Below are 25559 nucleotides of genomic sequence, written 5' to 3'. Positions count from 1 at the left end.
ATTTATTAATTTGATATATTCATGATTCAATTGATCTATCTATCTAATTAAATAAGTCAATTGTGGGTTAAATACATTATGATTACAATTATGTTAGTTAGCACAATTATTAAATAGGTCAATTTAGATCAAATTTATTTTTTCTAGGTTAATGAAAAAATATTTATTAAATAGATTATATAGATGGATAGGGATTTTCGTCCAAACATAATGAATCTATGAAAACCATCTCTCTCAAACTTTGTTGCAATATAGCATTGGAACGCAAAAAACTCATTTCGTAGTGTTCAAACAATTATTCTGCGTATCTAATTTATCTCTCAATAATCAAAGAACAAAACCAGCAAAACATGCAATTAAGTACGAGACCCAATTCACCAAAATAGCCTTTCTTGGCGGGCTCTAACTTAACCTTTGGGAACAAACTTTCTTCTCATCTTGTCTATTTGCTTAGGAGTCATTCCAAAAGCCTTCTCCAGAAGCTCATCTTTGATCTCAGACCCAAAAAGGGCAGATGGGATCTTTTGAACTCCTGGGTTTTGGCTGTTGAAACATCCAAACACTGTGGCAGGCGATTCTCCAACGTTCATTTGGAAGTGCACTAAGCCTCTTGGAAATACCATCACCTCTCCTTGCTCAAGCACCGTTGCAAAAACCCGGTTTGTGGAATCCACAAAACCTGAATATACCTTTCCTTGCAACACGTATGTTATTTCAGTAGCTCTAGGGTGGAAGTGTGGAGCATTGATTCCACCAACTTGGATATCTGCTCGAACAAACGACATGCCCAGTGTGTTAAGCCCCGGAAACATTTGTGGGGTGACCGAGACGGCTGCGATCCCCATGTTGGAGAATTCTTCTGCCTGTTTTTTCAGGCCGGAGAAGACAAAGTCATCGGTGGTGGCCTCCGATGAGTTCTTGCATGGGACGGTATCCAACCGGGCAGCTCTTCCATAACCCCATTTGGTGTTGGGTATGCAGAAATCTTGAAGTGGGTCTGGATCTGAGGCCATTGCCATATCACTCATATAGCAATGGAGGGAGAAAATAACTAACAAAACGGTCAGTTGTGGAGACATTCTATTCATGCATTTCTTTGGAGCAGGTTTACAAGGGTTATATAGAAGGGGAACATTGAAAAATTACTTGAGAGCCCCCTTTTCTCAAAATCCAAATAGTGATGAAATTAAAAAATTTAATGATTTAATTGTAGCTACCAGCCAATGTGCCCTCTTATGCAACCCCACTATATATCTAATGATGCCATTTGCTAAATACCCCACCAAATTTTTCATAAAAATATGAACCGACTCATATTTATGTGACACGCCCAAGAATTGTGACCGAGGCTAAATTTATGTTTGATGGGTATGATTAGAGGCAGGTGGGAATGATGAATATGATGACTCATGATGATCCATTTGGAGTAAAGCCATGAATATCGGAATCAGAAGAAGAACAGTTCGGTAAATTCGGCGTCACCAAGTGGTCCAATTCCTTTGCTTGTGGGTGAAGGAAAGAGAAGTGATGCTAATGCATGCATGAGCATGAATCATTAATTCCACACACGTTGGTGGCCTCATCATTCTTGGATCAAACCCAGAGTCACACCCAACAAAAGAAGCAGCAAGATCTTGCGCTTAGGCTTGGGCCTGATATGAAATAGTTGAGGCAGACCATTGGTGCCATAGGGTTGGGCTCCGTAGGTGTGGGCCTTGGAGTCCTTGGGTCCCCAAATTTAGGGTCCGGTCTCCCCTACAAGCCCACTAGATATTTCTACGAGATTCAAACTTAATCCAAGTTGATTAAACTTGTCGCCCTGTTGGGATAGCACTTACTAGGGTAGTAGTCATATTTAATATTGGTGCACAATTAGCAATTGGGGCTCAATAAGGAAGAAAATCTAGCTAGCAATGGCCTGTGTTCGGGGGTTGATTTTGATGCTACTTCTACTGCAAAACAAACGTCAGTGGGATTATATTATTGCTAAGGATTTTAATGGAAAAATTGTTAAATCACCTACAACACATTACCTCTATGGTCATCCTATGATGGCAGCACCTTACATTGCAACCATCCAGATTAATTCATGGCTCCCCAACCATTAAATCTACGCATGGCTCCCATGCCCCAAAGGGAGAGGAGAAACTTAATCTAAGAACAAGGTATCCCTCTTTTTCTTTCTCCATAATTGCCTTTATAAGATCTTGAATTTGACTTGGACGTCATAGATCAATTTTCCCCTTGGGATATTGGGCATTGATCTTTGTATTAGTTTTCTCTTACTCTAGCAAGATGAGTAAGATTGAAATGCCATGAATTGGACATTTGAAATCCACCTCATTTGCACCCCCAAAGATGAGTAAACGTTGTGAAAAATGTATATCTTTTTCTAAGTGGATATATTAATTTTATGCTAAGATGTTAAATATTCATACCCTATACATCATAAATTTATTTATGTTCTTTTATTATTTAAAAAAAAATTATATTACTTATTTGGAAAAATAAAATTTATTTATTATAAAATTAAATTTGTGATTAAAAAGGAAAAACTAAAAAAAAATATTTATCAAATATATTTTAAAATAGTATTAACATATATTCTTTATGTATAAATATACATAAAATTATTTTTATATATTGAATAATATAATATAAATTTTTTTATTTATAAAATTTAAATACTTTAATTAGAAATATTGTTAAATGTAAAAGAATTTTTTTTAAATAAAAAGTATTTGAATGTAATATAGTTTTTATTTTTAAACATTAAAAAATAACATTTTTTTTTTATTTCACAAATTTAGTATAAATATTGCATAACATAACATATCTTATTGGGTATGCTATATCAAGATATTATGTTCATTAGATTTAATATCTAACGATATTGTATCTCATGATAAATTATACCCTAAGATATAATTATCCTATCTTATCCTATCATGATAATTAAATGTAGCATAAATGAGTTTATATAGACTTCCTTGTAGGTTTAAGTAACTTAAGCCTATGTTAGGCCTAAATGACGCTTGACACTCAAGCTCCCATTCCTTGATAATACTTTATTCGAGAGACTTATTTGGTTACGCATGCATAAGGATAAGGATACTTTTATACAAGTAGAAAGTTGCACAAATACTAATAATTGACTTACCAATTATGTTAATTAATTAAATATAATCCATTGTATTATTGGATTAAGTAACTTAAGCTCACATAATAGATTTTAGTTACTTAACTAATATTCCATCTCTCTTCGATTCAGAATTAGACAATTTTTCATCTTCTATTTTCTAGAGAGAAAATCTCAAACAAAAAAGAAGCTCTCATATTCCTCTCTATGCCAGAATCTAAAAGAGTCACGGGATGGAAGACATTTGATCATCAATATACACTTTATCAACTTCGAAAAAGATGTATGAATATCCAAATCCAATGCGTGCCCCGAAAGACTAAAAAGTAAAAGTTGAAAATTTACATCCATTTTTGCTTACATGCTCCCTCTTTTCAATCGAGCATTCAACTCATAATCCACCTATTTGAGTGGCCCCAGATATATGTAAATCGAAAAGGAAGGATTTGCAGAAGGCGGCTTCTTGGGTGGGTTGTGGTTGGGGGGTACAGAATCTATAGCACCTCCACATGCGGGAAGTAAGTACCATACGTCTTCTCATCTCTTGTTGCATTATCCATGTCCGTGCATCTCTATTTCCCATATTAGGTTTGTTGGGGGTGGGGGGTGGGTGGTGTGGTGTGGGGGCTCCACACCATGTCACTTTCTTTCTAAACATGTTTCACATCCCGTATATGTTGCCGTCATTGCGTAGTAGGGCCGTATCTTTCATTCACCCTCCATACCCAACCTTAGACAAAAAGAAAAACCTAAAAGAGGTCGATAGATTTTAGGAAAAAATTAAAATTCTAAACATGACCGTCAAATCGCCACCAAATGGCCTGCCCCGAAACTACATTCTTCCTAGGAGTGTACTAAAACATTTCAGAACAGCCGCTGCCAAACCACTAACGGGTAATAACGGCGGTCAAGAATTCCACCGAAATTATAAAAGAAACCCCAGGGCAAATACGTCAGTGAAAACCACATATCCAACAAAAGCCCACCTGAGCTCCAGCCTTATATCCAATGTTCACACACATGGCATTGGCGCAGTGGAGGCCAAACTTCATCCTCATCCGCTCATTGATGGGTCCAACCATTCAAAATCGCTTACTTGAGAAACACAGATAAGAGCACTTACACCAGAGACTGCTCTCAGCGCAGAAAGAGCGAAACACACGCGTCGGCCTCGGGGCAGTCGAGGCTGCTGCAGGGGACACATGGCGCTACGTGTCGACAACTCCCTGCCCCCGAACCCATACTAGACACTAAACAGCGGACTCCAATTTTTTATTAATTGGAATTTATCCGGTGTATCACCACACGCTACTCTGGGACCCAACCAGTAGTGGAAAAAAAATTAAATACCCAGACCCCCACTTCTGGGATGCGGAATAAGAAGGGTCCACTCTCCACTCTGTACTCCCTGAGTGTTAAAAGGCCTTCCCAAGTTCGTTAATGGTGGTTGCGGATATTGCTTCTCTCCCCCCCAACCAAATGCATTTGGTTTTCTAATCATTTCTCAGGCTCTCACCACTCCAAGTTTCTTGATTTCCTCTGCTCCCAGCTTTCGATCCTTCGTCTCCTGCTTTGTGACCATAATCGCTAATCAGAATCAGGTAAAAGTATACCTCTTTTTTTTCCTTGGCGGTTCTGGTAGTTGTTGAGTAATGGGTTTGCCTGATTGACATTTTCTTTGATTTTTTTCCTTGACTTTATGTGATGAGTTTGATGTTTGAAGCTCCATGGATGATTCTTGAACTCGAACTTCCAGGCAATTAGTCGCAGTTTAACTTTTGTGGGTTTGGGTTGGGAAGACATAGGAGGACGGAATAGACTAGTATCTTCTAGCTTTTTTTAATTTTGTAAATTAATTTGAAGAATAATTAAGGTATCCAGTTCCCTCCCAGCTTTTCCGAAAGTGAAAATATTCTCGGTTGGCACCACTAAAAAATTAAACAACTTATTATGAACCGTACTGTGGAAGAAAAAAAATGAGGAAAATAGAAAAATAAAAAGCTTATTATTAATTTTTTCATGATTTAAAAACATAAAAATTGAAGAATTTTTTCAAACCTTTTTTCTTTGCTTAATCAAGTGAGTACTTTTTGAAATCGTACATTAAATAAATGTTGGCACAACGCTTTGGATCTTCATGGCTTCTTTTTCTTTTCTTTTTCGCAATCGCTTTCACGGGTCTTCATAGTTAATAGATAGAGGGTGGAGGATGAGGATGGTGCCCCATACATTGATACTCGCACCCGTGGTACCTTAAACATATGGAAATGCAACAGACTGCTCAGAGTTACGCATATGAAATTATGAATTGAATTGGACCAGGAACATAATTCCCTGGTGGTCAGAAGCTTTTCGGGACATTGGGAACTTCAAAACATGATAATTGAAAAAGGTTGAAATACGTAATGGGGTGGAATAGGATAATGGTTGCAACTTTTTCAAATACATGAATATGGAATGCAGTGGGGCACATGCCCAACAATTGGAGGCATGGTTACCCGAATGGGCCATGTTGACTGGTGCGTGTGGTTTAATCATTCGTGCCTAAGCTCTTGAGTTCTCAGGGTCTCAAGACTCAAAAGAGTCAAGAGGCCCATGCTAGATTTCTCGTTTATTCCGCAGCATGTATGCCTTTTTTCTCCGCCCAACACTGACCACTGCAGAGGCTCTGATGCGATACTACGACTGCTTATTTGTGTAGATAACACGCCCATCTCAGCATCTTCTACTTCTGTGAAACGCCACTAGGTGGTTTGAAGCCTCCAAAGAGAGAAAATAAATGGTGGGTTCGGAGTCGGAGACTTTATCCCAAAGCGAGGTGGAGTCGGGGTTACAGGAAGATCAACAGCCCAAGAACCATGGGATGCCATCTCTGGGAAGACAGTCCTCAATCTACTCCCTCACCCTGGATGAGTTTCAGCACACCCTCTGCGAGAATGGGAAGAATTTCGGGTCCATGAATATGGATGAGTTTCTCACTAGCATATGGACTGCAGAGGAAAACCAAGCCACCAATTTTAACCACATTAGCAACTCCCAGATGTCGCTCAGTGAAACTTCCATGGAGAAACCCATTGCTAAGCAGCCGACCTTGGCCCGCCAGGGCTCTCTAAGTCTTCCTGCACCGTTTTGTCAAAAGACTGTGGATGAGGTCTGGTCTGAAATCCATAAAGCTCAGCAACAACAGCAGCAGGACAGCGTTCATAATGCTGAGTCTGCCCATCGCCAACCTACTTTAGGAGAGATGACTTTGGAGGATTTCTTGATCAGGGCAGGGGTAGTTCGGGAACAGCCTACAGCAACCGCTCCGGCGCAGCATCAGCAGCAACATCAGTACGGGTTGTACCAAAATAACAACACCATCAGTCCAACTTTTGCCAGACCTGTTATGGGAATGGGTGGTGGTGCCGGTGTTGGGAGTTTTCAAACTTTGCCCCAAAGCAGTGGGGCTGCCGGAGAGTCCTCTGGCTATGCCGGGAATGGTAAAAGAAACGGCGGCTACCCGAAGACTTCAGCTTGTTTTGGAGGTGGAGTGGGGAACGGTGGTGGTGTGTACGGGCCTGGGCAGACGTTGGCAATGGAGTCGACCGTAAGTCCAGTGTCTTCCGATGGGATGTGCCCGAATCAAATCGACAACGCTGCAGGTCAGTTCGGTTTGGACGTGGGTAGCCTGAGAGGAAGGAAGAGGATCATAGATGGCCCGGTGGAGAAGGTGGTGGAACGGAGACAACGAAGGATGATCAAGAATAGAGAGTCTGCGGCGAGATCTCGAGCTAGAAAACAGGTACTTGTTCACAAATGCAACTGTCTCTGAGAATCATCATAACGCATTAGACTGGAATCACTAAGTAGATTAAACCCAAATGAAAATAAAATGTGCTGAATGTTTCTTGCCATTTGATCAATTTCAGCTTGCCTTTTAATGGCATTTTATATCATCCACTTATATTTATCATCAACCTTTGATAACTAATCTCATCATCACTGGACATCTGGTTAACCATTGTTTCCCCACCTCTGAAGAGAGTTGTCATTTGGTTAGCTTTGAGTTAAGTATTACCCCATATGGCTGGTTTATAAGAGGGTCCAATGTCTTTCTTTCTTATAGCCACCACCTTTGTTAGCTTTTGCTTATGCCAATTCTTGCATTTTCCTGGCATTTAAGAGATATATTCAATAAGTTGAATATTTAGTATTCAGGATATGATAAGGCATTCCTGCCACTACTACCATTAAATTATTTGTCATTTTCTTTATCAAAGAGGCACCGATGAAAGAGATCCTTAATCCTTTCTATTAACATTTATAGATGACAGTATTGATTATTATTATTAGATTTCACAACTAGTGGTATAGGACTGTGGGTAGTTGAACAGTTGTTGCTGTGAGTTGATAATTACCATTAGACTTCACAACTTGTTCCTTCGATACATATGATTTTTACTTTTATAAGTTTTTCTTTGTTTGTGGAAGTCAATATACAAGTTTGGCAATGGAAAAGAGGAACAACACTATCTTTGTGGAATAAGATCGAGAAAAACATGAATGAGGAATGGTAAGGCAAGCTTGGTTTCTTGGCAGGACCTGCAACTTTTCTTTGTGGGATAAGAACGAGAAAAACATGAATGAGGAATGGGTAAGGTGAGCCTGGCTTCTTGGCAGGATCTGCAAGTTTTCATGAGACACAAGTTTCAGTCTGTTGAACAGAAATCGCATCTAGGATACCGTCCAAGTATAAAGACTCTTACTTCGGTTCATTGAACAGAAATTGCATCACACTAACGGTCAAGTAAAATGATGTCAAAATCTGTTCTTGTGAGACTTGTTGTGGGTCATCATAGAATAATGGCAAAATAAAATAATGACCATGGGTGTTAGCTGAGAAAAAGACAAGATAGAGTTATGGCCAATAATTTTGACTTATTCCGTCAATTGATATTGGCTGGAGGAAGAAAATAATGGACAAGATGTAATTTTTTCTTCCCAAATTTTCATTGGTATGAGATCTTGGTGAAATCATCAATATATTTGGCTGGCCTGAGTGGATGAGTCTTGATGACAATTGGGTAGTATTGACTCTCAGTTTGAAATTGGAACCAAATTTGAGGGTCTTTTGCAGCCAAACAAGGAGATCTTAACAAGACCTCAAGAATTTTGAGGTTAGCTACTGGATTTGGGAGAGAATTTGGCGTGGTGTCACTTGTTGAATTCAATGTTCTTTGCTTTACACCTGAAGGCTAGAAATGGTAGAAGATAGCTCACACTAATTAATCATAATACAAGAGAAATGGTGAATGCAGTTAGCACCATCCCGGGGTGGAGCCTGAAGCCTATATTATAAGTTAATTGTATCAACAGCCATTTGACAATTTCCAAAACTGCAATTAATGAGGAGATGGATTTTTGAATGATGAAGAAAATTAGAACTCTGAAAAACACTCTGCCTAAAGTCTGGATTAAATCATGAAGATAGACAGGACCGCTAGGATTCTAGTCATTCAGAAGAGAGAATGGAGGTGGTTTGTGAGCAGGAGGAAATTATCAAAAGTTCCCATCCACATTTTAATGCGCTTTTAACTGCTTCCATTTGAACTCTTAAATGGAAATACCCCAGTTCTTAAAATTGATTAACTATTGTATGATGTATCCACACAACCACCCACCCCCACCCAAAACCCCTCAAACGTGTCATTTCATGGTGACTCAATAAGTATGGAATCTAGTTCATACTAGTTGTTGCATGTAGAACTCCTTTTAAAAATGGGCCCATGATGGAAGACGCTATGAATCAAGTTGTTTGGTAATAACACCCAAACAACCTCATTGCAATCCACCATCCATTTGCTTTTTGACTGGGAAAATTGACCAATAGGTGCAATTCCTTTTTGGTAATGGTTTGGAACTACTATTGTGAGATCATAAATTTGACTAATACTTCGAGTTGAGGAGCATGTGATTGGTGCCCAAACCAATGACAAAATTGTAATGCAAATTTATTTATTATGGGAGATGGGCAGGTACTACACACTGTTATTAGAGAATTTTTGCATAACACATACGCTGTATACATAGGAAGTCTTGGAACACAATGGATCAGAGGACCTGGACTCCATCATAACTGAAGGTTGAAGTGGTACAAAGCTTGATGGGCAGGCAGGGGGCATAACTTTGTATACTAGTGTTTCAAGGCATGATAGATGGCACAGAAGGAACATTCATGGCCAGAAAAGAGGAAGGGGGGCCCACAATGAATAGGACATGGAAGGAAAAAAAACATTAGTTTGCAGGAGAATTAAGGATATCAAGTCTGGAGGAAGGAATAAATGGACAACATATGTGTTATGATCCCATGAATGGTGGTCAAAATCTTTGGTAAGGTGAAGTCTAAGAGTGAAGGCATGTAGATGTATGTGATTATTTTACAACTGATAGAAAGCAAAAGCTAAGATAGAAACATATATATATATCAAGACTACTGAATGTGCACAACAGAAATGGAAGGGACAAATGCGACGTATATATGTAAAAAATCTTCAACAAAAGTTAGAATTAGGATCCTGTCTTGGGATCATGACATTTACTACATTTCATTTTCTATTTTTTTTTCCTCTCATTTTTTTCTTTTGATATATACCATGATATCTCCTATCAACTACAGAGAGTTTTCCTAGTAGGCTAACATTATATATGTAATGAGTTTCTTTTAACTAAGTAGACACATTTTAAAGTCATGAGGACCAATTGGGTTGAAAATAGATAGTATCTATTATAAATAGTATTAGAGTGGTTTCCCGATCTCATGGTTTAGGTGTAGATACAAAGAGTAGAAAAACATTATATGTTTTAGGACTCAACGGTCATATCTTTTTTTTTTTTTGTGCCCTCTAAGAATTTTTTTTATTTTTTATCTGTGAATATAGGCATACTTGGCCAAACCACAGTAAAACCTTATACCTTTGTATGAATAATTTTTATCTTTATATTCTTGCATTAACATGTTAGAACTGGAGATTCTGCCAGCATAATAGAAACCATATATACAAATCTGTGGTAATCTCTATTTGAGGGTCAACTCTTGCTAGATGAGCCAAATTTTCCAAGAAAGAGGAGAATTGGTACCAATGATTTCCTGATTGATCCTGATGAGCAAAAATGCTATGGGCTATATGAAGTGTAAGACATTTTATGTTGCAATCTATCTGGTCTGTCAGAGCAGAAATCATTTCCAATAGCCCACATTTGTTGGAGTTGGGATAGTCCTGTCAAAACATAGTCCACGAATCTAGTTATAGGAGCTTCCAATTTTCGTTTACATATATTTTAATTTAGTTGGAGTGCTTCCTACAATTATCTCCCTGATTCATCAATAGTGGCTCAGAAACTACCTTCAAGTGTTTTCTGGGCAATATCAGGGCACAATACAAAGTAAATGTTTGATTCTGAGAAATACTCTTTATGATCCTCTCAGACAACTCGCTAGATCATCTTCTGGAAACAGGAACAGAAATTGGGAAGTCCTGGATGAAAGGCATATCTGGTTAGAGAATCACTTAAAAGGTAACTAACGAAAACCTAGCACAACTTCAACATTAATGGAAAACATACAAAGGAAACCAAAAATGAGGCTCAGTTTCTATGTTGGTGCATGATTGGCATTGGTAGGAGATACTGAGATAGCTTTACGTTTTCTTGCTAGCGTAACCTGATGTATGCGTATCTACTTTATTGGAACGAATTCAAAAGAGCTGCATCATGCTACCTAACTAGTGCCCTAAGGATACTTGTTATGGTTCTGACATTTGAACCTGTAAACATTCTATTGACTTTGATTGTCGCCACTAGCATATTAGTTTCCACCAAAGAATGTGTTGGGAATTGATGAAATATGCACAAAAGTAGTAGGTTTTTTCAGGTAATAGAATTTTTTGTAGTGAGAAAATTGAAAATAATTTTTCCAATTGTTTGTGGACAAGAAAAGAATGAAAGCAGTTTATGCCTTTAGAGTTTGGAGTAGATTGTATGGTGGGTTCCTCAGAAACAAGTTTCACAGTACATGAAGGGGTCATGGGGAAATTTGTTACAGGAAATATTCAACTTCCATTAACAAAATACACAGTTTTACAAAATTAACTTGGAACTAGGTGTTTGCTTACAATTACATGTTACATATATCTTTTTGCAGGCTTACACAGTTGAACTGGAAGCAGAATTAAACCAGTTAAAGGAAGAGAACACCCTTCTTCAACAGGCTCTGGTAAGCACAGTTTCACTTCTTATTCATATTTTACTAGTTAATTTGTTGTTATTGACAAGAGTTTTGCATTCAATCTTGTAATCAAAACAGGCAGAGGCAGACTTTGAGAGGAAAAGAAAGCAACAGGTAGTACTTATATCATCTTTCTTACAGTGCTTAAAGACTGATGTCTCTATTTTCTTCAAAACCCATGTTCTATAGTCGGTGTGAAAGCAACCACATCCCTCTTAGGACAGTCCCTTCTTGTAGCCTTGCATCAGGAAAACCCAAGTGTGATTAGCCTGATAGCAGGCTAGCAATTTTCGGTTTCTCTCTCTCTTTAACCAGGCAGCCATGTTTCTCTTTACTTCTTTTAATTTATGAAATTCATGATGCAACATGCAAGTACTACTCGAGTATTTATGTGTAATTTCAACCTGTATGCAGTATCTAGAAGAACTGAAAATGAAAACTCAGACCAAGGCAGAAAAAGCTAAAGAAAAAATGAAGAAGATGAGGAAGACTTGGAGCTGCCCATTGTGAAGCAAAGAAAGAACAGGGTAGTGATAGCATGGATGGTTGATGCATGATCTTCCAAGATGTGATCTTCGATCACAGACCCTTTTGACTAGAAAAAGAAATTCATGAATAATTAGATGGGTGGGAAGTGTTAATCTTATGTTTTTGTTTGTAGTACGTTGCACATAGACACATAGTGTAGTCAGAGACTTGTGTGTATGCTCTTATAGATGTGTATTCAAGCTATTGTTCCAGTGTTTCGTGGGGACTCCATTGCAGTTTGGGAAGTGTGAGAAAATAAAATGGATGGAAAAAAAAAGGGAAATAATATTAATTTTAAATTTTGTAATATCATTTAACATAAGAATGATCCAAGTATTCTTATGTTATATATTAAGATTTTAGTTTGTAGCTTGGAAATTGGCTGGAAGCTAGGTTTAGGATAAGGTTTATATTAAAATATATGTCTACATATTTATAAAGGCAAAATTGGTCAGATGGCTGAGCAGGGGTTTTTACGACACTTTTTGAGAACCAAAGTCGTACCATCCTTGGATCTGCAATTAATATTAAATTTTTTTTTTCTTTATTTTTTCCTTTCCTTCTAATTTTTCTTGAAAAAAGTTTATTTTTGTACACTTATACGAAAAAGAAAATATAGAACTTAAATTTATAAAATATAAAATTTAAACTATAATATAAAAATAATGGGATAATTATGTTTTGGGGTAGATGGACCCCCAAATTAACAAAAGGTCCATGTAACTCTTTAAATTGAGCCCAAAATCCAATGAAAGTATGAAAATTGAGTTGAAGGATATCATCCAAAGTATGAAAATTGAGTTGAAGGATATCATCCTTTAATATTTTCAAAAATGACCTTTGTTGATTTTGAGAAAAAAAATTAATATTTTTTAAAAATACTTTTATTTAATTTAATATTTTTTATGTAATTTAATATTTTTTAAAAATAATTTAATTTAATTTAATATTTTTAAAAAATAAATTTATTTAATTTAATATTTAAAAAAATATTTAATTTAATATTTTTGAAAAAAAAATTAATTTAATATTTTTGAAAAAAATTATTTAATTTAATATTTTTGAAAACTACTTTTATTTAATTTAGTATTTTTGAAAAAAAAATATTGAAAAAAAATTATTTAACTTAATTTTATAAAATATTTTATTTGTATTCTTAAAGGGTATATTTGTCCGTTAATATTTCATATCCTTCAACTTAATTTGAAGAGTTATATGAATCTTTTATTAATTTGGGGGTCATCTACCCCAAAAGATAATTCTCCCAAAAATAATTAGTATTTCATGCATTTTTTATTAAAAAATACTACCTTATTATATAGATACTATTTTTACTCATCCTAAAAACTTACTTTTTCCTTTTTTTTTTCTCTTTATTTTCTTTAATTTTCATTTCCTCTCAATTTGAGAACCAAACACAGCTTAAGTGTTCCAATAATAGAGTAAACATAAAAAAATGCTTTGTCGATTTCTCCCATTGCTAACTGAAACTAGGAGGACCACTCCAATATCTTAAGTTACGTTTGGTTCTGAAAAAAAATTGAAAAAAAAATAAAAATAAAAAGTACTAGAAAAAAAGTGAAGAAAAATTAAAAATTAATAAATTATTGATATATATTAGTTTAAACATTTTATACTTTTTGAATTTTTTCAATATAAATAATAAATAATTTTTAAATATATAAAAATTTAACTAATTTTTATTAAATTTATTTTTTTAATATTTTTCATAATACAACTAAATAAAAGTGAATATTGTTTCCTCTATCTATACTCAGTTACTCACTACACATGTAACTTGTCTCATTTTTCTTGGGTGTTCCCCTGGCCCTCTTTCTAATTTGGTTTATGTTTCTCCCTTTCTCCTTGCCCGTAATGATCCCAACGAACTGAGATGAAGGGTTGTGTGAGTGTGTTTTTTCTCCTCTTTTGGTCTCTCTTCTATTATTAACAATCATGGACATGGAGATGCTTCATCAACTTTGTGTTTGGCTACATAAATTGGGGGCCCAAAGAAAACCACAAGCTGTGTCAATTTTAAAAAGTTAGGTGTGGAAAATTTCAACATGCTAAATAATAGGGTGAGATAAGGTAGTGAAAAACATCATTTTGATTAGGTGGGGACATGACAGTATGGTTAAGCAACAATATAAACAAATGTGAAATTAGCAGCGGAAGGAGTTGAACAAAAACAGGGGAAAGAACAGGAGAGGGAGGAGGAAGAGTCAGGGGCAGGCAAGAGGAAGACCAATGAGGCCAAGAAATTAAGAGAGGCAAAGGTGGGTATAAAGCCTATGTTCATCCATCAACCCGATAGTTGATATTGACCCAAATCCTGTAAGTGCATCTCCCCATTTGCATTGAATAGATATTAAGATGATGGCTACATCTAACAGCACCAAAAGAGCTACTTTGAACTAGATTAACAGGAACTGATTCCCTATCTCGAAAATTGACCCCATTCCCAAAAGGCCCAAGCCTCCTATAACCACACTCTGCACCCACATGAAGCCTTCTCATCTCATTCATGGGGAATATGATTCATTCAAGATCTTAAATAATGAACCAAATCACAAAAGGGACCACAACCATGAATGTCTATTATGCCAGATTTTTCACTGATAAAGACCAAATTCATTTCATTTTTAACTTTTTTCCCACTTTTTCATTTCTAGAGTAAAAAGAAAGGAGTCATCAAACAATCAGCTTAGAAATATTATTACAGTCACATATGATTCTAGGTCAAGCTAAATAGGAGTTCTGTGCTCACAGCAGATGTAATACTAATGCAGAGGATGCAACTTGCAAGCATTATCGGTAAATGATTGAACATAAAAGGTGTATAGTTGGTTTTTTAAGTCTACGATCAATCTGAAGTGCAGTAGGAGTGGAGGAAATTGCCAGTGGAACAGAGAAATCCATGAAGACTGGAGAGGACATCAACGGGGAAAGCACTCTGCCAGGTTCACAGCTTTGGCAATCCCTCCTCAATTCCTATAAGTTTCATTGTTGCATGCATACTCCCAGATGGGATACTTAACTTGTTAGCTACAGCATTTCACAGGGCAATGTGCCTGGTGCTAGAATCCATTGTTTACAGCTAGGACTACTGGGGCATCCAATTCCCTGCCCTCCAGTGAAATGCCTTTTGCACTTTCCACACACTAAAATGGAAGCAGGTCCAAGAGAAGACTTTGCCTGGATTGTGCAGAAAGGTTACCCACATATGGATAAACAATCACAAATATTTAGTGAGGAAAACTACACGGAAAACTTTAACACCATCAAAGTTCAACATTTACGCAGCTGCCTTCTAAAACCATATGTAAATAGAAAAATGAGAATCACAAAGATTTGCAATGGTATTTAAACTAGTGCAATTGTACAATGAAAAAGAATGTCTAATCCAGAAACACAAAAAAAAAAAAAGAAACAAAGAAAGAAAATAAGAACAAGAAAAAAGAAAAGCATGAGGCATAACACAAGAAAATAGAACAAGAAATCAGAGCAAAATATTGTTCCCTTTTACACAGAACCAAAAAAATTTACACTTGCTCAACATTACTAATTTATCCAGGCAGAAAAGGAAGACATTCCAGAAAATAGAAAAGGAAAAATAAGGGTGACGGAATCCTCATGGAGCATCATTTACCTGCTTGTGCAAGTCATGCTTGACAAAAACCTGTATATTCTCAAAAGAATTTTGCAGAACTATTCATATTCAAACTGAACCTCTACATGCAAATATTTCCTCATGAGCCAAACAATGGATGAAGTGAAATTCGCTAAAATCAAACATTCTTCATGAGTTTTAACCTCTGAAATAATCCCAAAAATGATCAATTTCTTAAGATTGGGGCATCTGTCTACGAGTCCAGCTACCCAAGGTGAAAAGAGATAGCTCATTACTGTCCATCCAAGTTCCAAGACAACCACATTCTCCAAATGAGTTGACCCCTGCAAGCCATAACCATCTCTTAGATCTCCATCTCTCAGATCATAACTTAAGGATACATGGGTTAACCGTGGGAAGCAAACAGAAATTGCCTCCAAATCCACAACTTCATCCTCATCATCAAACACAACACCCCAAAGCCGAAGCCTCTTCAATTTGGATGATCTTGAGATCATATGGTAAAACTTTGGCCACATGATTGTGAAGTTGCTAACATCCACAACCTCAAGATTTTCAGTACTCTCACCAATGTCGAGATGGATCACACTAACATCGTCAATCTTGAGAATCCTCAAGGCTCCCTTTCCAATAAGCTCAAAAACATCAAGAGTACAATCTTTCAAGTCCAAATTCTCAAGGTTATCAGCCTCCAACGTAAACTTATCCATACTGATTGCTTCGACATAGATATCCTTCAATGAGGGACTGGCCAGCTCCATTGTGGCTGTTGCATCTGACAGCGCAATATCCAGGTTGATAAGGACCAAGACCTCAATTTTTGGGCAGGCAGTGAGAAGAAGATTTAGGTCCAATGCAGAAATACTAACATTTCTCAGTGAAAGGGATTTCAAGCAGGGAAATTTCTGATAACTGGGTTCAACACCCGTAATAGAATTTTGAGCCAAATCCAAGACTTCAAGCTTTTGCCTACTGCATTTTTCAAGTATGTTAATGCTTGGGGTGGTCCTCACATTATAGTATAGCTGTCGCAAGGTTTCCCTAGTATACATGAGCCAGGCAATCACCGAAGCAGCTGAGAACTCATCAACATCATCCATACAAATTGACAAATACTCTAATCTCGATGTTTGGAATATTGTTTCAGTTATAAGAATTTCCAATCGACTAGTTGTGAGATCATGGTAAACAGGCCAATCATTGGAATTAAATGAAAGAGTGTGTAGGTGATTCTGCCAAGCCTCTCGCCACTTCCGGCAAGTTGCAGATGCGATCACCACATCTCGTGCAGCTCCAAGTCGGGACAGTATGTTTCCGATCACTTCAACAGGAAGATTCTCCATAACCAAAAACATTGAGAGAAACTACCTTCAACCAAAGCCTTTGAACTTGCAAAAGACGAGATAAAATAATCCATACCCACTTACAGATCTCATCGAGATATTAAATCCACCACCCGGGTTTCTCAGTGTAGATGACAAAAAGAAGAATTGATCACAGGCCACAAACCACCACACCAGCAAATCTTCCCAAAAAAAGTCAAGATACCATGACTTAATCAAAGATTCAGAGAAAAACCCAGATCAATATTTTGGGTCCCTTATGAGATTTGGGATTTAAGAAATCAAATTCATAAGCATACCCAGATGGTTCCAAGTCTTCAAAGGCAAAGAAAAATGAAATCTGGCAGCGGGGTCCAGAAAAGAGATTTCAAGCAACAACCTACAAAGTTAAGAACTTTGCATCAATCGACCAAAACGGTTCTACAAATCTAATTCCTGATACAAAAAAGGGAATCAAAGGAACAAAGTTTGTCTCAAAACATATTGAGACAACAAAATAAACAAAAAGGAGATTAAAGAACAACATTTGAGATAGGGCTTACCAGGAGGATAGGAGAATGAAATCAGAGACCCCTCAGACTAGAACCACCACAATTGGGTATGGAGGAATCGGAAGATGGGATAGAATTGGAAATATCAAAATTCCGATGGGAGGAGCGAGGGAAAATATGAGGAAATGGTCAACTGTCTCTTCCTCTGGTCTAGTACTCGTGTGGGAAGTGTTCGCACGTGAGAATACCCACGTCACCAGTCCATCACTCGCAACCCTCTTAACCGTGATGGTGCCACTACTCCACTGTGCTCAGGTTTAGTGTTGAAAAGAAAAGGTTACGGCTAGGGTTTTGTAATTTTCATAAAATAGTATCATGGTTTTAGACTTAACCCAAAACACCCTTTCTTGGAAAATATTTTTGAGCCAAAAAATACCAAAAGTTTATGCCTGGAAACACAAGCCTATTTACTTTGATAAAAAATAGCCAATAGTTTTGTATAAAATCTACCATTCTATTTAAAAACTTGAAAATAATACCTGATTTAAAAATCTACCTCGATATATTTTTAGGCCTAAAAATATTCATTTTTAACAAAAATATCCTTTTATTTTACTTGTAAAAATAACTTCTCTATATTAAAATGAATGATATTTATGTTAAAAAAAAGTTATTTTTAAAGTTTAAATTAATTAATTCTTAATAAATTTAAGATGAAAAAAATTCTAAAAAATATGATATGAAAAATATTAGTTTTTTTTTTCAAAATTTTAATATATCTTTATAATAATTAAAAATTTTAAAAATGAGATTGAAAACTTTTATATTACATATAAGTATCTAACTGAGAAAATTGACATTTATATACCATTTACCCAGCGTCACTAATATTGCAAGCATGAGATTGTATTGGGGAGAATGTAATGGTAGGATACATTTGTGTATCGTATACTAGAAAGCGGCAAATTAAAATGGGATGGTGTCACACCACCATTACACAATATTTTTCAGCATTTTTAAAAAGATAAAATCAAACCCTCCAAAATAATGCCCCTCCCTTGCCAAAAAAATCAGGGCAGATTTCATTCTTCAAACATCCTGTTATGGACCAGGGCCCATCAGGTGGAATCCATAAACTACCATCAAGGTATCAATCAGGTACAAGTCACACTTCATGTGAAAAAAATTAATGCTCTTCTTTCTCTGGACCACGGTTCTAAGTTAAAGAGGAGATTTTAAAACATTTCATGCTAAGGTAACAAATGTGGCCTATAAAACACTGAACAACTCAATGATCCTAGAATTTATTCATCTCCTGTGGAGAAGGGGACAATGAAGGCCCATATAAGCACTGCCATTAAAAATATTTTCCATTCTGTAATTTCCACAAGCCAATAGTTCTGAGATGTCTTACATTATAAAGATTATGTGCAGATGTAATAATTATGTTAACAAAGAATATCATAGAACTTCCAGGTGTTCCTAGGCTTTTATTCTTTTACTATTCTTGCAGCAATTGTTCATAGCTGTTAGTGCAAGGCTTGATAGGGTAAGGAACAGGATAGTGGAAGCTCTCACCAAGTACAACTTTGCCATAATCCTTCACCACCAACCTACTTAGCAGCTCCAGGATTGCCTGTTGTCATGAAAGATTCACCACAACCACACTGCCCTTTAGAGTTTGGATTGATAAATATGAACTCAGACCTGCCCAAAGACAAGGGAAAACAAATTAAAGAAGGGTTTTAATCAAGTTAATGGTGTGCCTATTTTGGTTCTGGCCATGATTATCTCTAACAAAGAAAGAGCAGCCAGTTATGTTATGCAGGTAGAAGCCCATCAAAAAATAATAATAATAATAATGTATGTTTCGGTGCATGGATGAATTGTATGTCCTTGGGTAATTTGAAATTGGGCCAATCCAAAACTTAATGTCATACACCTGTCTGGAGGAGCTTCTAAAACAGCCAGAAATGCATTTCGAGTTCAAACATGGATTTTCTTTATGTTTGGTTAACAAAAGCTCCAAAACCTTATACACATTTTCTTCCCAAATGTGGTTCCAACACAAGCAGCCGCTGACCTGGTTCCTTTTAACATATGCACATGAATTTTTCTCTTTTTAAAGGTAAAAAAATAAAATAAAAATTTAACCACCTTTTTCTCCACTTACCCTTTGTGAAACCCTCAATTGGTTCTCCCCTCTCTCTAACTTTACCCACTTCCCATCTCTACACCAATGTTTTCAAAACCAAACCGGTCATTGAACTGGAAAAGTTATTGGTTCACGGTTCACTAGTTGGACCGGCAGTCGAACTGGTGACGTCATAAATATATATTTTATATATTATTAAAATTAGAAAAAATTAATAAATAAAAACAATAAATTCTATCTAAATTTTGATAGTATTTATCATGTTTGTTGAGTTTTTTCACAAAATTTTTTACTTGTAGATGTCAATCAACCAATATTTTCAATAAATTAAATTTTCAATGTGCAATAAATAAAAAAATATATAAAAAATTAAATATTAAACATATCACTACAATTATAATCAAGAAAAAAATTAAGAAATTAAATATAAAACATCAAAAATAAATTTTAAAAAACAAAAATGGAAGGCAAGGCTCTTTGGGAGGTTTCCAACATTGTGGAGGGGCTCTTTACCGTCGAGGGGGGGGGGGGAGGGACTTTCCAATGCGCCGCCGGGGGTGGGGGGTGACGGGGCTTTGCAGGGGGGGATTGGTGAAAATAATTTGTAGCGTCTTGGGGGTAAGGTTGGGAGGTTTCCAGCGCGCAGCATGGGTGGATGGGGGGGCTTTTTAGCGCGCGGCGGGAGAAGGGGGGTGGGCGGGGTTCCCAGCACCAGGGAGGTGCTGCCGTCGGGACGACGGGATTTGCAGCGTTTTGGGGGCTGGGTGGGGGGGCTTTTCATTGCGCGGCAGGAGAGGAGGGGGAGGGGGGGTTTCCCAACGCTGTGGGGTGTGGGACAACACTCCAAGCTACAGTGGAAGTACTGTTTCCGGCAAGACGACGCTCCAGGCGACAGTAGAGGTACCAGCCGCACGAGGAAGGGGGAAGGAAAATGAGCTGCTGGGACCGGAGGGAACCCACCGGTTCGTCAGTCGGACTGCCAGTTCAAGCAGTCTAATTCTGGTTCGATCGCTTTCCGGTCCAATTGGCCGAACCGAACCGAAATTGTGACCTGTCGGTCTAATCCGGTTTTTAAAACCATGCTTCACACTCACTCCTTTCAACAACAACAACAGCACTCTTATTCACTTCTCTACAATTATTGCTTAATAGCATATAACCCAAGTCAAACAAGCCCATATAATAATTAAGATAAAGTTGACCAAATTTCAACCAGAACTCCAAACAGTTTTTCCAGTTTTCATTGGAACTAACAAAAGATGCTAAGATATTCCTTGTTCTTGAATTCCAAAGCTAACCATTTTCAAAATTACTAATTATTACACATTTACAAGCAGGATTTTTATTTAGATCTTACTCCAATTCAATTTATGTATCCAATCAAATGCAAAATATACCTAATTTTCACTATTATACTGTGAACTTTGAAACTATAGGTTGAGTTGATGGTCATAGTAGTGTCATGTTAGCAGAAGCAACAAGATTAGTGAAAGGTCAAGGGTGGTAGTGACATTGGGGTTGTGTTGGTGATAGTGAGGTGAGACTTATGCATCGAGGCTGGTTATGATAGTGTCATGGTGGCAACCATGGAGTGGAGGTGGTAAAGATGGCAGCAATGTAGGGGTGGCTTTGGAGGTTGTGACACAGTTTCAGTATTGGCTGATGCATTAGTGAACTGATGATAACGCAGGTGGATGTAATGGTGATTCAGTGGTATCTATCTGGGTACTATATGGGGCTTCTGTGGAGAGGCAGCGGTCAAATTGTTACTAAGGGAATGGTGATGGTATTGATGATGGTGGAGCAATAGGGGTGAAGATGAGTGTGGTGATTTGATAACATTCTTGTTTCACCCAAGTGAAGAATAAACTAACATCTTCCTTGAGCATTCAGACAAGGAGTGGGAAATATTTTCTTCATTCTAAGAGTACAGGTATTCTATTGATTCTAACATTTGGTATTCTATGGCCCAATTCCATTTGCCCCAAATGCAGCACAAGGATATTTGGTAATCAATTGCTTTGGTTTTCAGTAGAATGATGGGTTATGACAGATTTGAGAATGAAGTACTTCCAAAAAATAGAAATAAAAAATGATATAAGTAAAGCCAAACATGTGCACATATGCATGCATGCTTTTCTTACTATGCCAACATATATGCTGCGCCTACAAGCCCAAAGAAAATTTGAGTACCTGAGTTTGTCATCTACAAAATCCATCTTTGTACCAATGACATGCATGAGAGCCTTTGGATCGATCAAAATCTTTACACCCTTATCCTCAACCAACTCGTCAAACTTCCCTTTGTCATCTATTAAAAAAGAGCAATGATAAATTAAGAATTGTTCACAGTCAAATTATATACCAAATAATGGCTTCCAAAACAAAAAGATCCCTGGAGTAATTAATTACATGAAAAAAGGTTCTGATCAGAAAATTCTCATAATGCTATGTCTAACCCAATAGAAAGTCACGTTATCATGTTACGATCCATAACAATACAAGGAGCATTTTATGAGCAACAAAAAGGGAAGTATCAAGAACAAGGAAGAAGAAGAAAAAAATAAAGATGTAATTTTCATATATTTTTATGTTGGTCACTTTCCAAGTCCACACAAGCTTAAAACATCAACTAGAAGTTAAAAGAAAATGGCTCATCATCTCAGTAACAAATAATGTCAAATTCAGCTCAAAGAAAGACATCACAAATTGAAAAGCAAACACAAAAATAAAACAGGTATCATAATATACATACATAATCTTTTACATAAGAATATAATTGTTGAAAGCAGGAGAAAGGGGAACACCCAAGAATACAAGGAGTATGCATACCCCTGTGGTGGGAAAACAACAAGTTACAGCTAGGGATGGAAGAAATACGGAACATCACCTCCTGACAGGCGCCATAACTCAAACCCTTCCCACATCATCAGTGACATCAACAAAAATTGCTACTGTGGCTTAAAAATCATTATCAATGACCATGTAAAAAGTATCTAAAAAAATAATTTCCATGAAATTCTAGCCTTATACTTCTGGGCTCCCAAGCTTTCTTCCATTGCACTCTTTCCACAGCCCCCAAACAAACCAGTGCCTATGCATGTTTTTGTACATAAACATGTCAAAGAAAGGAGCAATGAAAGCAATTTTCTGAACATGGTGCACTGTTCCAGTCTCCAGTTATTCAAAAGGCCATTTCCCATTCCTAGGACAGATGATGGCTGAAGTATATGTCTTAAGGCTGCTTGGAGGACAGTTGATTGAAGAATCACAAGGTCCCCTCAAAAGGCTTCAGAAGACCAAACAAAGATCTATGACTATTGGCCTCCTAACTAGGCCAATATGAAGCATACTAAACACATGGCAACTCTAAAGAGGCAATGACTGTATAAGAATGAAAGAAAACCAAACACTGGAGATAATAAATACAAGTTGTATAAGGAAAGACAGAATGAAAAAGAAGGGGGAGGTTTCATTTGCAGAAATTATTATTTATTTGTGCTCCACAGATTATAGTTAGGGTTCAATTGGCAAACTCTATTGACCAAGTGATGATGATGAATCTCTAATATATACGTCAAGAAAGAGACTTTGTATCAGTTTTAATTAGAGTCGGATTAGTATTAATTGAAATTAAATTAGGATTAGTATTAGTTGGAATTAAATTAGAATTAGTATTAAAAAATCCTAGTAGACTTTGGATTTCTTAGAGAAGCCTATAAATAAGGCTAATCAATGCAAATCAAAGGGATGAATTGATTGATATTAATAATATTATGTTTTTTCAGTGCAAGTGTTGTAATCCTCAATTGTGAGACTCCATTGGTTTCTTTTAAGTGAGACTTGGTGAGACTCCTAGAAGGCCTTAGTGAAACTCTAAGGTTTCCATCTTTTCTTCGTTATTTCTTCTCTCTATGTTTTTATCTTATTTTTTTTTCTACGATAAATTTCATTCCTTGTTCCTCTCTACCCTAAAAAACAAAACCCTAACCCACCTACTTTTGAATGTAGGCAACCATCCTAGGGTTGTCTTACATCAGTTTTGGTATCAAAGCAAAAGTTCTTAGCATTAAGGCATATGCAATTGAGGAGTAGAGCAACGTATGTAAACATGGTTGAAGGCTACAACTTTTTTATGCAACCACTAGTGAACATACCAAGACTAAACAAAGAGGAGGATTGACAATGTACTAGTATCTTCCAAACTCATGTTGTTTGTCAAAGGAGACTATGTACTTTGATTATTGATGGAGATAGTGGTTTTAATCTAGCTTCAGAGGAGCTTGTTGTGAAACTTAATCTAAAGACAGAAGATCATCCAAATCCCTATGAAATAGCATGAGTAAATGACACATTTATTTTGGTAAATTCTCATTGTCTAGTGACATTCAGCATGGTGTGATATTTTGTCAATGAAAGTTGCCTATATTGTGCTTGGAAGACCACGACTCATAAGAGCACTTGCACACTTGTGCGCAATGGGCGAAAAAAGATCCTTCCTTAAATGAAGGAAATTCCACCAAGTGATGAGGAATGAATCTCTAATATATACACAAGAAAGATAATTTGTATTAGTTGTAATTAGAGTCCAATTAGTATTAATTGGAATTAAATTATGATTAGTATTACTTTGAATTAAATTAGAAATAGTATTACTTTAAATTAAATTAGGATTATTATTTGTTGTAGTCAAGTTAATTATATTATAGGATAATTAGAATTAGAGTCGTAATAGGTTATTAGAATCCTAGTAGAATTTTAATTCCTTAGAAAAACCTATAAATAAGGTTAATAGATGCCTATTAATAAATAAATAAAGCTAATCAATAAAAAATAAATGATGAATTGATTGATATTAATGATATTATTTATTATTAAGACTCTAATATTTATCAATATTAAGAAGATTTTCATCTTTTCTTCATCATTTATTCTCTCTATTTTCACCCATGTATTAAGATGTATCCAGCCCAAGATATGGTCAATATGTAAAACTCCTTCGCTCTAAAACCGTGGGTTTAAAACAATTTCAGATGCTACAAGCATCACAATGAAGCAAATCCATCACTTGCGCATTTGCAATTGGCGCCCACCAGAGGAAATTGGATTGAGCAACAAAAAACTGCATTGATGGCTACAATTTCTGCAATAACCTCATTTGCGATAATGGATTTGCGTATATAAAACCAATAAGCCTCCACAACCGGGGAGACAATGAAAATGAAATTCCCGATTCGCACTCAGGGCCCCAATTCGTGCAACCAAACGCACCACATTCGATCTATTTGTACGCTACGTGCCCGGAAAATATTTTCATGCTCATAAAATTTAAGGAGGAACGATTTTCCTTGGAAACAAACGACACAAAAGAAGAACAAAAAGAAAAACCGAAGGAATTTAAAGAGAAAGAAACCTGCGTAATTAAGGGTATAGGATAAGCCGTTGCAGCCGCGAGCCTTGACGCCGAGGCGGAGGAAAGTGCGCTGACGCTGCTGAAGGAGGTGCCGTATTCTAGAAGCAGCAGCGTCCGTTAGGGTTAGGGCTTGGCGCCTTAAGCTGGGTCCGGCCTTCGCCGCTGCTGCCGCGAGAAATGAAGATGCCATAGACCACCCCGCGCTATTCCAATTGTTCCGGGCACACTCCTTAGGTGAATTAATCATATACCAATTCCATGTCGGCTCCATTTTCCTCTCTGGGGTAATTTCGTCATTCCACCTTAATTTGGGAAAGTCAAAAGGTTAGAAGGAACTCAATTCAAATTTTGTTAATCCGACTATTTATTATCTTCCAAATTTTACTTACATTATGAATTTAAATGATTCAAAATTTTTAGACAAAGCATTCTGTTTTCAAAACGGAAGCAACCTTTGAGGGAGCAAACCCAATGGAAATTTTATTTTCGATGTAATGTAAGATAATAAATTTATTATATATATTTATTTCCACTAATAGATATATATAATAAATTTGAGTCACGATAAATTAAATTGAACCTAATGACAA

General features: G+C 36.6%; 4 protein-coding genes across 7 annotated transcripts; 1 reads left to right on the top strand and 3 right to left on the bottom strand.

The window, feature by feature from the left end:
• Positions 1-215: 215 nt before the first annotated feature.
• On the bottom strand, positions 216-1092 carry LOC117920865 (germin-like protein subfamily 3 member 2). The gene has a single exon (XM_034838529.1). The coding sequence runs from the start codon at positions 1086-1088 to the stop codon at positions 408-410; it is 681 nt and encodes a 226-aa protein (XP_034694420.1). The 5' UTR covers positions 1089-1092; the 3' UTR covers positions 216-407.
• A 3451-nt stretch (positions 1093-4543) lies between these two features.
• On the top strand, positions 4544-12232 carry LOC117920062 (protein ABSCISIC ACID-INSENSITIVE 5). 2 transcript variants are annotated; one of them, XM_034837413.1, is made up of 5 exons: positions 4544-4740; positions 5841-6923; positions 11322-11393; positions 11484-11519; positions 11820-12232. In XM_034837413.1, exons 2-5 carry the CDS (start codon positions 5919-5921, stop codon positions 11913-11915), a joined length of 1209 nt encoding a protein of 402 aa, XP_034693304.1. In that variant the 5' UTR covers positions 4544-4740; positions 5841-5918; the 3' UTR covers positions 11916-12232. The 2 variants fall into 2 exon arrangements, with proteins under 2 accessions (XP_034693304.1, XP_034693305.1); XM_034837414.1 differs by lacking the exons at positions 4544-4740; positions 11322-11393; positions 11484-11519; positions 11820-12232 and adding an exon at positions 10608-10756 and having other exon boundaries at positions 5714-6923.
• Positions 12233-15379: 3147 nt separating this feature from the next.
• LOC117919573 (F-box/LRR-repeat protein At1g67190-like) lies at positions 15380-17797 on the bottom strand. 2 transcript variants are annotated; one of them, XM_034836754.1, is made up of 2 exons: positions 17453-17797; positions 15380-17345 (listed from the first exon to the last, which is right to left on the bottom strand). In XM_034836754.1, the coding sequence occupies exon 2, from the start codon at positions 16920-16922 to the stop codon at positions 15645-15647; it is 1278 nt and encodes a 425-aa protein (XP_034692645.1). In that variant the 5' UTR covers positions 16923-17345; positions 17453-17797; the 3' UTR covers positions 15380-15644. The 2 variants fall into 2 exon arrangements, with proteins under 2 accessions (XP_034692645.1, XP_034692644.1); XM_034836753.1 differs by having other exon boundaries at positions 15380-17289.
• An 878-nt stretch (positions 17798-18675) lies between these two features.
• LOC117919580 (iron-sulfur assembly protein IscA-like 1, mitochondrial) lies at positions 18676-25191 on the bottom strand. Of its 2 annotated transcripts, none has more exons than XM_034836764.1 (3): positions 24970-25191; positions 21750-21870; positions 18676-19108 (listed from the first exon to the last, which is right to left on the bottom strand). In XM_034836764.1, the coding sequence occupies exons 1-3, from the start codon at positions 25157-25159 to the stop codon at positions 19015-19017; spliced, it is 405 nt and encodes a 134-aa protein (XP_034692655.1). In that variant the 5' UTR covers positions 25160-25191; the 3' UTR covers positions 18676-19014. The 2 variants fall into 2 exon arrangements, with proteins under 2 accessions (XP_034692655.1, XP_034692656.1); XM_034836765.1 differs by having other exon boundaries at positions 21750-21867; positions 24970-25189.
• Positions 25192-25559: the final 368 nt, after the last annotated feature.

Source organism: Vitis riparia, chromosome 8 (assembly GCF_004353265.1).
Source record: "Vitis riparia cultivar Riparia Gloire de Montpellier isolate 1030 chromosome 8, EGFV_Vit.rip_1.0, whole genome shotgun sequence".
NCBI lineage: Eukaryota > Viridiplantae > Streptophyta > Magnoliopsida > Vitales > Vitaceae > Vitis > Vitis riparia.
Note: the sequence above shows the minus strand (reverse complement) of the source record. Positions and strands in the feature narration are given on the sequence as shown.

Bases quoted from the DNA above. Each gene is read 5' to 3' on its own strand.
- LOC117919580 (XM_034836764.1), bottom strand. From the start codon at position 25,159: ATGGCATCTTCATTTCTCGCGGCAGCAGCGGCGAAGGCCGGACCCAGC. The intron at 21,871-24,969 runs GTTTCTTTCTCT...GCTCTTTTTTAA, and splicing joins CTATACCCTTAATTACGCAG to TAGATGACAAAGGGAAGTTT. The intron at 19,109-21,749 runs GTACTCAAATTT...GTCTTTGGGCAG, and splicing joins TTTGTAGATGACAAACTCAG to GTCTGAGTTCATATTTATCA.
- LOC117920865 (XM_034838529.1), bottom strand. From the start codon at position 1,088: ATGAATAGAATGTCTCCACAACTGACCGTTTTGTTAGTTATTTTCTCC.
- LOC117919573 (XM_034836754.1), bottom strand. From the start codon at position 16,922: ATGTTTTTGGTTATGGAGAATCTTCCTGTTGAAGTGATCGGAAACATA.
- LOC117920062 (XM_034837413.1), top strand. From the start codon at position 5,919: ATGGTGGGTTCGGAGTCGGAGACTTTATCCCAAAGCGAGGTGGAGTCG. The intron at 6,924-11,321 runs GTACTTGTTCAC...ATCTTTTTGCAG, and splicing joins GATCTCGAGCTAGAAAACAG to GCTTACACAGTTGAACTGGA. The intron at 11,520-11,819 runs GTAGTACTTATA...ACCTGTATGCAG, and splicing joins AGAGGAAAAGAAAGCAACAG to TATCTAGAAGAACTGAAAAT.